Consider the following 11398-nt stretch of genomic DNA (forward strand, 5'->3'; position numbering starts at 1 on the left):
TGCCCTTTTTCTGACTTGCGTACACGCAGACAAAACACTCATACGCATAGAAACAATATGGGGAAAAAAGGAAAATGGAAATCAGCATTTTGGAATCACTTGCATTTTTAGGCGTTTGATGCTGATGTGAATGGATATTCCTAGGCTTTTCAGAACAGGAGGTGACACCGTGAGTTTCCATATCTGGATCTTGGATACTGACACAGTCTTTGTTCTAACACGGTTGGCTGGCTCACCCACTTTTTTTACCCTCCACCATGAAGCGTCACATGTTCATCTTTTCCCCTACGTACCGTCCACGTTCCTTGTCATCTTCTGAGAACCCAAACTCAAACCCTGGCAGAAGGGTGTGACATGGCCGTGCACCCAGGGATTCGGCAGATGGAGACTGCAGCGCTGGGATCCTGAAGTTACAAATGAAATCAGTCTAAGAGCTGCTTGACAAGGGAAAGGCGGCATGCACTGACTGACCATGCTCTGACCGCAAAGCAACTCTGGTTCTAGCTGCCCTTAGGCTTGTCTGTTCCTGCCCACAGTTTTCTATCACACAAAAGCGAAATCATGATTGTTATAAACTATTAAATGCATTTGGGTCTATTGGATGTACTTTTCTATCCTTTTCTAGAATTAAATTGCTTTCTTTCCTTCACACGTTTAATATGTCTACAGGCTAAGGCCCAGGTTGATTAGTTTTCATTACTATAGCAAATATCTGAAATAAACCAACTTAAAAAGGAAAGGCTTATTTCACCTTTAGCTATCCAGGCCACGGGTGTTTGGTGACACAGGGTGGGTGTTTGGGATTATGTCAGAGGAGTCAGGGACTCTGTATTTCCGTGATGGGCACATCTCCAGTGTCTCAACTCACTTCTAATAGGTACCACCCCCAAAAGGTCCCACTCCTTGCCAATAATCCCTTAGTCACCTGAGCAGCACAAAGTCCCTCAACACAGGGCCTTTGAGACATTTAGGAGACATGTTGGCATCACGGTCATGGCATCCGCTGCAGCCGAGACAACACTGATGTGGGTGCTGCCCTGAACTGCAGATACAGCTGTTCTGGTTACTGTGAAGGATCCCTCTTTCTCCTCACCCCTCCCATCTCTAATTTTAAATTAGTAGGGTGATTTCGAATTATAAATCTCTCTCTTATTGCCTAGCAACCAGAACCTCACTTAATTGGGAACACTAAATAAAGTTGGGGTTTCTAGATTGTAACAAAACTGAAGAGGGACTGGTCCACTCTGACCATCTATCAGAAGCTGCCCAGCTGCTGCTTTATCATCTGTTCGGCTGTAATAAACAGTATGTGCAGTGATGCCCAAGCTTCTCGTCAGCCATTAGGATGTCAGACTTTGGTATATGTAAAGAAATTTGGAGATGGAACATGAACACCGGGATGCGATGCTAGGGATAAAGTCAAGGCTAGGGGTGTTGTGTAGCAGTTTCCTCTGAGATGGAAACATTCCATCTCCCAGAGAAGCTCCTTAAGATGCAAGGTGTCAATTTAAAATTTTTTTTATTTTATTAATTTATTCATATTACATCTAAATTGTTATCCCATCCCTTGTATCCTCCCATTCCTCCCTCCCTCCCATTTCCCCCTTACTCCCCTTTGCTATGACTGTGACTGAGGGGGACCTCCTCCCCCTGTATATGCTCATAGGGTATCAAGTCTCTTCTTGGTAGCTTGCTATATCCTTTCTCTGAGTGCCACCAGGCCTCCCCATCCAGGGGATGTGGTTAAATATGGGGCACCAGGGTTTGTGTGAAAGTCAGTCCCCATTCTCAACTCAACTGTGGAGAGTGTCCTGTCCATTGGCTGGATCTTGCGTAGGGGTTCGTATTGTCCTTGGTTGGTGCCATAGTTTGAGCAGGACCCCTGGGCCCAGATCTGCCCATCTTAATGCTCTACTTGTAGGTTTCTAGACAGGGTGTCAATTTGAGTGGGATTCAAGCATCCTCCCTTGGGCCCTCCTTGTTACTTGGCATCTTTGGGTTTGTAGCCTGGTTATTCTGTTCTTTTTGGTGAGTAGCCACTTCTAAGTGAGTACATACCATGTGTGTCTTTCTGAGTCTGGGTTACCTCACTAAGGATGAGTGGCCACTTCCTGTAGCCAGGTGGGACTTCCAGTGGAGGGAGGAGGACATCAACTCACACTTACAAAACCTTTGACCCAAAATTTGTCCTGCCTACAAGTAGTACAAGGGATAAAGATAGAGCAGAGACCAAGGGAATGGCCAACCAATGACTGGACCAACTTGAGACCCACCCTATGGGAGAGAGCCAAGCCCCGACACTCTGCTATACTTGCAGACAGGAGCCTAGCATAACTGTACTCTGTGAGGTTCCACCCAGCAGCAGATGGAAACAGATGCAGAGACCCACGGCCAAACAATAGGCGGAGCTTAGGGAGTCTTGTAGAAGAGTCGGGGTAAGATTCGAGGGAGCCCAAGGGATCAAGGACACCACAAGAAGACCTACAGAGTCAACTAAACTGAGCCCATGGGGCTCACAGAGACTGAACCACCAACCACAGAACATGCATGGACTGGACCTTGGCCTCCTACACATATGTAGCAGATGTGCAGCTTGTTCTTCATATGGCTCCTGTAACAATTAGAGTGGGGGCTGTCTCCGATTCTCCTGCCTGCCTTTGGATCCCGTTCCCCTAGCTAGGATGCCTTGTCTGGTCTCAGTGGGAGAGGATGTGCCTAGCCCTGTTGCAACTTGATGTACCAGGTTAGGTTGGTACCCATGGGAGGCCTCCCCTTTTCTGAGGATAAGGAGATAGGACAGTAGGGGAGGAGTGTGAGGGTAGGACTTGGAGGAGAAAGGGAGGGGTCTGTGATCAGGTTGTAAAGTGAATTAAAAAAATATGAGTAGAAAAAAAAATAATAGGTGAAAAACTCAATATAGCGTCAGGAAGTCCCAGAAACTGATCAGATTTACTAGGCTCCTCCTTCCCATGGGAAACAATAAAGCCCAGCTAAGCTGCAAAGAGTCTGAGACCAGTCCAGTGGCCTAGAAGAGGTTTAGATCAGCAGAGCCACCTGGGACCCTCTCCAAACCGCTGAGCTGCCTGCATGCTGTGCAGTGTGCTTCAGGTTCCCAACTTTGTGAGCTGTCACCAGGCTGGGGTGGGCTTTGTTGGTGTAGCTGTCTTTCGGTCATTTCTGATCCTATAAATAGCCCCAATGAAACTCATTGGTTCACCAAGTGGGACTTAGTGGTATCTGCACTTTGGTCTGTTGGGGACTTCCTCCCTGGGTCTAGTGGATACGTGTGTTGCATCTCCCTGGGGGAGTCTTGACATGTAACAAGAGGCAGTGAAGGGGTTCGAGCAGGCTGAGCAAGGCACACAAGGCTCTGGGAGGCCTTGCCCTTCCTTCATTCCCTCTGCCTTGCTAAAAACTGTTAGATTACATTCCTAGAGCTAGCCCAGCTCCCAAGGTCCATTACCTTATTTGGTCACTTCCTCCCTTTGAGGCTGACTACCAAGCTATGAAAAATACTGGAGTCCAGCAATCCAAAGCCCCCTTTGGCTCACCTAGTTAACACACTCAACCCATTTATCCTGAGACAGGGGGTTGGGGAGGGGGAATGGAGTGAGGTTGGGGGTTCCCGCCTCTCTCCCAGCCCCCTTTTACCTTTATAAACTGTTATTTGCCTATGGGCTATGTCTGTCTCCTTTCTATTCAGAGGCAGTCCCTTGTCCCTTTGGGGCAAATATCCCTTCCCCAGCTCCCTTGTTCCCATCCCCTTTTCTCCCATGCCCATCTCCTGCCTCTGTCTCTTCTTCCCTGCTTCCTTTCCCTCCTTTGTGATGGGCATGTTTAGCTGGCACAAAACACTGTGAGGAGTAAGAAAGTCGTGAAGATAAGACCACATAGCCAGGTAGGGGTTAGTGCTGAGGAAGATGCTGAATTAAAGAAATGGCAGGTGCCTTTCTCAAAGTTCATCCCTGCTCCTAGAGGCGGCGCAGGTGTGGCTGCTGTGTCACACATGCATGGGTAGGTGGCAGGGCCGAGAGAAGCTGTGTCTACGCTCAGTGCTCTGACCTGTGGACATCTGAATGATTAGTAGCCTGACCCCCCCCCCCCCCGGAAAAAGCGAGCCTGAGATGACCACCATTCTAGCACAATGCAGTCTGGGGGGGAGAAGCCATGGCCAAGATGACCCCTGCCCAGTGCTGTAACGCACGAGTGGGACCTGGCACTCCTGAGACCACTCTGGGTGCCACAAAGAGGAGGAAGTAAGTGGGGGGGGGGGAGATGGAAGAGAAAGAGAAAGAGAAGGATGTGGGCACAGTGGAGAGAGGCAGAACTGGAGACTCAAGGCGTGAATAGCTGGTGATGCTACCTAGGACCACGGTGGGGTCCTGGTCTGTGCTGCACTGGGGACCACATTTGGGTCTGTGGCCCTGCAGCAGGAGGGGTCTGTTATCACCAAAGACCAGGCAGATGTCCCTGCCAGGGGACATGTTGATGTCTGAGGGCTGTGCAGAACTGGTCCCACCTCTCACCTGGGTATCGTGGGAGAGCTGGCCCTGGTGCCATGACAGCAGGAAAGCTATGAGGATGGACAGCTGGCTCTGCCACTTATCTGCCATGCCTTGACATGGGCCAGGGAGAGATGCCTCACCCTCTCACCCCTTGCCACCTATGGTAGAGAGAAGAGCTGGTCCCGAGGTCATGAGGGTGGAAGAGATAGCCCTGCACCTCACTTGGGCAGTATGGCAGAGCTGGCGTGAGTACAGGTAAGCAAGCCCAAAGGGCATGACAGCAGGAGAGCTGGCTCTGCCCCTTGCTGGAAGTGATATTGGATGGGCCAGCTAGAGCAAGTCAATAGAGTTTGCCCTGATGGTGTAGGGTGTAGGAGAACTGGAGGGCTGACCAGCTCAGATACCTCTTAGGTCCAGATCCAGGGCTTTGAATTGGCCCACCCCAACATCTATCCCATTGATGAACTGTTGGAGTACATGAAGGGGCTGGTCCTACAGTCCAAAACTACAGGATCTCCATGACACAGTGGAAACATCAGGATTTCTGGGGAGGAGTCCCAGTGGGGTTCTACTATTGACAGTATAACAGAGGCCAAAGGTCTTGTACCAGACTAATGACTAATGAGCATTTGTAAGCAAAGAAGTGAGGACAAAAGGGTACAGCCTGGGACACACTGTGACACACTACAGCTTCTACAGCCTGGGACACACTGTGACACACTACAGCTTCCATAATGAGATTTTTTTCTCTGTTGTAGGGGAGGTTGCAAGGGTGGAGGGTGGGTACAAGGGAGGGGGAGAAGAGTGGCATTAGGGTGCATGACGTGAAATTCACAAAGAACCAATAAAAGGTTTAAAAAAAAGTTTATCCACAGTTTGTAATGTATAATTAAAATATAGATTTCATTTATATAGAGGGAATCTTCAATAATAAGATATATGTATAATAAAAAAGTCAAAATTGAAAACATCCATCAGACAGCTTCATACTTTTTTTGTTTTTGTTTTGAGACAGAGACTCATGTAGTCCAGGCTGGCTTCCAACTTCCTATGTAGTTAAAGATGACTTTTAACAATAAATTTCCCTTCCTCTACCTCCCAAGAGCTGGAATTATAGGTGTTCACCACCATGCCAATGTATAACCCCTTCAGCTTTTTCTACTTTCTCGGAGGTACTGAGGACTCAACACAGGGCCTCAGGCACCTCAGGCAAATGCTCTACTGCAGAGCTGCGTCCCCAGCTTGGCTTGCTGCCTTCTCAGTGCTGGGGAGGTCTGGAGGCAACCTCAGTAGCTCTTCTGCTTCTTCTTGCAAAGTCTCTGCCTTTTCATGCAACAGCATCTGCAATAAAAACCCAGTCGTGAGGCCAAATGCACTTGGCTAGAGAGTTGCCAGCGTTTTTTATACCTGCTAAAAACCTGAGTTCTGACACATCAATATCTAACATTAGAACTTAAATAGTGAGACTGGAAAGTAGCCACTTGAGAACAAGTGATTTCAGTAAATGAAGCCCAGGCATTCTGCTAAAAACCATTTTAGCTGATCACAGCGTTCAGTGTACCAAAAATACAGCTTTCCTACACTCAAAGATTTGTTTCACAGAAGACTTGGGTACTTAAAACTTAATTTCTAATCTATAAAATTTCAGAGAATTTTGCAAAAATTTAATTAGCTCTTGAAACGGTTCTATTTACACACACACACACACACACACACACACACACACACACACACACACACTTCTCATAATTTAGTGTGCTTTTTAAAGCCTATCAGTATTGCAGAAAAAGAGCTTTAGAATGATGTGATCTGTCATCCTTCCCTCCGTCTGCTCCCTCTTTCTCCTGTCATTTTCCCCTCCTGCACTTTTTGTTTTAATTAGTTCATTGTTTAAAGTGTATGGGTGTTTTGTCTGAATGCATGTACATACACCATGGTCCCTGGAGGCCAGAAGAGTTGGTTGGATTCTCTGGAACTGGAGTTGCAGAAAGCTGTGAGCAGCCATGGGTGCTGGGAACATGAACCTGCGTCCTCTGGAAGAGTAGCCAGTGCTCTGCACCACTGAGCCACCTCTCCAGCCCTACCTCCTATATTTTTTTGACAGGGTTTCACTATGTAATCTAGGCTGGCCTCAAACTTGTGATCACCATCCTGCCTCAAAGTCCTGAACGTGCATGCTGGAAAATGGCTAATTTTGGAAACAGCACACGAGGAGGAAAGTTCTTCCAAGCACAGTATGCGTGCAGGTGCCTATAGTTCTCACAGGCAGGAGGCAGAGGCGGGGGGTGAGGAGGGGTCTCTCAGTTTTAAGTCCAGCCTAGGACACTGACTCAAAAATCAAAACGAAATGACATTTAGAAGATTTTAATAAACAATTTGTGAACAGTGACTTTTTTCTTTTTTCTAAACATTAGAAGTAGAATGCTGGGTTAGTTTCAGGTGGGCTTTGTTTAGAGAGCAGAGAAATATTTACAGTACTGTTTAGAATAATAAAAAGTTTAACAAAGACTTTGTAAAGGGAAAAATCCTATGAAACAATATGAAGAAGAGACTGCTCTCTAATTAGGTAAGGCATAGATTATACAAGAGAAATTAAAATACAAGGCAGGCTTTCCAATATCTGAGATAATGGAGACCAGACAAATGTCCCATCATATCCTCTAAAAACCACACAGATCAAAAACCAAGAGAGCTGGTGGTGCACGCCTCTAATCCCAGCACTCTGGAGGCAGAGGCGGCAGGTGAATCTCTGTGAGTTTGAGGCCAATCTGGTCTATATATAGAGTTTCAGTCCAGCCAGAGCTACACAGCGAGACCTGTCTTGAAAACAAACAAACAAACAAACAAACAAACAAACAAACAACAGCAAAAACCCTACACAGGTTAGCAATAACAATACAAAATCTACAAGTCAATATCACTAGAACACAGAAGACCGGCAGCCTCAAACACTGTCAGTTAGTATAGAAAGATGGCTGGAAAGTGGAAGAGATAGAGAGAGCCAGACTGACTGAAGATGGCGACAGAGAGCACTGCCCCTGGGGACTCCATGGCTCAGGACCCCAGTCTGGCCTCCTGGAGGCTACATCTGTAAATCCAAACTGTCTCCCTCATACAGTCATTGCAAAGATCAGCTAATGCAATGCTCACATGTGAGCACCACTCAAAAGAGTGAGAAAGTGTAGTTTTTAGCAATTCTGCCTCATGGATGCCAATAATTGTCTTCATTAGGGTTTCTATTGCTGAGACAGAATACTGTGACCAAAAAAGCAACTTGGGGAGGAAAGGGTTTATTTGGCCTACACTTCTATATTACTGTTCATCACTGAAGGAAGAGAGGATAGAAACTCAAACAGGACAGGAACCTGGAGGCAGGAGGTGATGCAGAGGCCATGGAGGAGTGCTGCTTACTGTCTCTTCATGGCTTCCTCAGCTTGCTTTTCTACACAATCCAGGACCACCAGCCCGGGGATATGGCCACCCATAATGGGCTGGGCCTTCCTCCATCAATCACTGATTACGAAAATGTGTTACAATCAGGTCTTATGGAGGCATTTTCTCAATTGAGGTTCCCTCCTTTCAGATAACTAGTGTGTTTCAAGCTGACATAAGACTAGCCAGCACAATAATGCAACAATTGAGTTTTGAAAAGCCAGCAATATACATAGCTGTGACCAAGAAGGACATAATCCCAAATTCCCGTGTGATGGCTTCACCCACACAAACAGAGGCACAATGGCAATCCTGAAGAGGGAACTGAAGACAGTGAAGACCCTGAAGCTACAGAACTTAATATAGAAAAGAGAAACTCCAGTAACACTACAGTAAGAAGGAATGGGCTGGCTCCAAAGGCACTGTGCCACCATATGCAATGGCAGAAGTCTGAAGAGGTAAGATTTAACCTCAGCATATTGGGATGACTGTGGCAATGCTCCTTAGTAAGCAAGCTGAAAAACTGGATGGTGGGTACACCGAGGAAAGGACTTCTGTGGGGGGGACGGACGGACAAGCTGCATGACTGCCAGGCCCCTAGGTTTCAATAAGGCCTTGAAACTGTTAATTTTTAGGGTGTCTCTCTCTCCTCGTCTCAGCAATCCTGTGTCAAGAACAGATGCAGTAAGTGTACCTATGAATTCTGAGTACATGCGTTTTTGCCTTCTTTTGTCTTATGAGTATGGATGTTTGCTGCGTTGGTATCTGTGCACATTGTGTGTGCAGTGTGTGTGCCCTCAGCGGTCAGAAGAGGGCAGCAGACTCCCTAGAACTGGAATTACGAAGTTGCCACGTGAGTGCTATGAACTGAGCCTGCAGTCCTCGGGGAGAGTAGCCAGTGCTCTTAACCGCTGAGCCAACTCTCCAGCCCTGAGTACATGTTTCTGTCACCATAATCTGTTATATGATGCACAGTACATTTTGCTCTGGCACATTTCAAAGCTGGCTCACCTTTGCTGAGGAAACAATCTGCTTGGCCTGCCGCCTGGACAGATGGTCAATTGTCCTCACCAGCACTTCTGGGTTGGCGTTGGCTAAGTGCATGACACTTTTGTAACCTGCATTATATAGCTGCTTTGCTCGACCCTAAAGCATTAAAAAAAAAAATATTATGAGTATTTGGGATTACCAAAAAAAAAAAAAAAATCCACATGCAACAGATGAAAATAATAATGTAAATATGAAGAGATAACCCAGGGGAATACTGCAGAATTTCAAGGATGGGTTGGGAGGCTCTAATCTGATTGACGGTAACTTTCCACACAGCATGAGTCAGTGGGGTGGGCAAACCAGGAATGGGAACCCAGTGAGGCATCGGAGCTTCACCTCATGTCCTCAAGTTCTAGCCTGGCAGCCTTCGGGCACTCATTCCCTCTCAGGGGACCATGTCAGCGGGCGCGTGTGTGCGCTTCCTAAGAGAGTGAAAACCTGAAGCCAGAACAGATTAAAGCTGATGTTCACTGATAACAGAGAGCTGACGATCTACCTAGGACCCTTTCTTCCTACTGACTTACAGCACTTAAATGACCTTCCTGCGTCTAGTCAGCACTGCCCTGGGTACAAACTGACAGAAGGTAATTCTTTACTCTGGTAGAGAAAGAAGGGCTATGGCTAAGAAGCAGGATATACATTCTTTTTTATTTTTTTAGATTTATTTTATTTATTACATATAAGTATTCTGTCTGCACACCAGAAGAGGGCATCCGATCTCATTACAGATGGTTGTGAGCCACCATGTGGTTGCTGGGAATTGATCTCAGGACATTTGGAAGAGCAGCCTGTGCTCTTAACCTCTGAGCTGTCTCCCCAGCTCCCAAGATACATATTCTTGGGAGGAAGTAGGGCCCAGGTTTTCATAACTGAGGGCTTTTACTGTATCTGTTTCTCAGTTAGCAGTGGCTTTCTGGGAGGCCATGGCATCATTTTCTTCTGGGTGATTGGATCCGGGATTAGCCAAGAAAGTCTCATATCTAGGAGGGACCGTGAGGGCAACTCCTAGAAGGACTGACTGAGGGGAGGGCCTGCACCGGAGCAGGCAGCACTATCTGTCAGCACCCCACATAGAAAGGGAAGCTAAAGCTGGGTGTGGTGGCGCATGCCTTTAATCCCAGCACCAGAGAAACAGAGGCAGGTGGATCACTGTGAGTTTGAGGCCAGCCTGGTCTACAAAGTGAGTCCAGGACAGCTGGGGCTACACAGAGAAACCCTGTCTCGGAAAAAACAAAAACAAAAAGAAAGGGAAGCTAGGTCTTTAAGCCCAGTACTTGGGAGGCAGAGACAGGCAGATCTCTGAATTCGAGGAGGCCAGCTTGGTCTACAGAGTGAGTTCCAGGACAGTCAGGGCTACACAGAGAAACCAACAAGACAAAAACAAACAAAATAACCCTGGCGGGGGTGGGGAGTGGTGCTGAAGGAAAAGCAGGGGTCCTCTGCCTGCCCTTCTTTGCTCTCCATTGTTGAGTGCGTCTACTCTGCTGCTGCTGCTGCTGCCACCAGCCCACACTAATGCTTAAACTTAGCTTCTTTAGCGTTCAATGTGCAGATGAGCAGCTTTCAGGATTCCCCAGGCTTTCAGCAGCACACTGGGACTGCTGGGCACTCAGTCTCAGGGACTGGGCAGCCTCTCCAGAGAGACTGCCACCTCTGGGCTACCGAGCAACACAAGCCAATCTACCAAGTCCCCTTTGTTTATCTATACTGATTCTATCAATTCTGTTCCTCTGCAGAGCCTGCTGCTGCAGCAACACTCTTTTATAAGCTAGCATGCACTAACACTTCTCAAAAATGATAAATCCTGATTTTTCTGTCAGTAGGCATAACCTCAGTTAGGGAAGCAGGAGAGGCTGACCTCTAAGACCCCGGTCACTTCCATGAGCGGGATTAGCTCCGCCTTCACGCAGTACGTCAGTTTCTTGGTAAGTTCCACCAGAAGGGCTCTGTAAACCCAGAATTCCTCCAGCTCCTGAGGAAACAAGGACGCAGCCTAAGTTAGTCTATCTAAGTAGTTACTTCTAAGTTTTTTCTGAAGCTTAGTGGGCAACCTGGGAGCTTGATGAATGAGTTTTTGGAGGAAAAAGATCAAAAATTAAAAACAAAATAAAAAAAAAACCAAGTTACTTCTAATCAAAATTACAGGAAGTAGATGTGTAATTTGGTTTGTAAAGTGATTACAAACAATTTTTACTTCTGGGAATTATCCTAGAGACAAAGTACTAAAAAGAAAGACTCAAATGCCACATAATATTTGACAAAACATTTTCTAAGCTAATAAAAACAAGGAAATATGAATCAAGAGCATTAACCATAGCTTGGAGGTTATCTTATCAATTTATCTTTTTAAGATATATGCTCAGCCAGGTGTGGTGGTGCATGCCTTTAACCCCAGCACTCGAGAGGCAGAG

The 11398-nt window shown here is 46.7% G+C and overlaps 1 protein-coding gene across 3 annotated transcripts in view; it reads right to left on the reverse strand.

Moving 5' to 3' along the window:
* Positions 1 to 5352: 5352 nt before the first annotated feature.
* HELQ (helicase, POLQ like) overlaps positions 5353 to 11398 on the reverse strand; it is a 40896-nt gene continuing 34850 nt past the window's right edge. For all 3 annotated transcript variants that reach the window (XM_084759957.1, XM_084759956.1, XM_084759955.1), the window contains 3 exons: positions 10846 to 10959; positions 8949 to 9083; positions 5353 to 5846 (listed from right to left, as the gene is read on the reverse strand). In XM_084759957.1, the coding sequence (XP_084616083.1) occupies positions 5724 to 5846; positions 8949 to 9083; positions 10846 to 10959 (372 nt within the window). In that variant the 3' untranslated portion in view covers positions 5353 to 5723. The remainder of the gene's footprint in view (positions 5847 to 8948; positions 9084 to 10845; positions 10960 to 11398) is intronic.

This window comes from Acomys minous (genome assembly GCF_964271855.1).
Source record: "Acomys minous genome assembly, chromosome: 15".
Lineage (NCBI taxonomy): Eukaryota > Metazoa > Chordata > Mammalia > Rodentia > Muridae > Acomys > Acomys minous.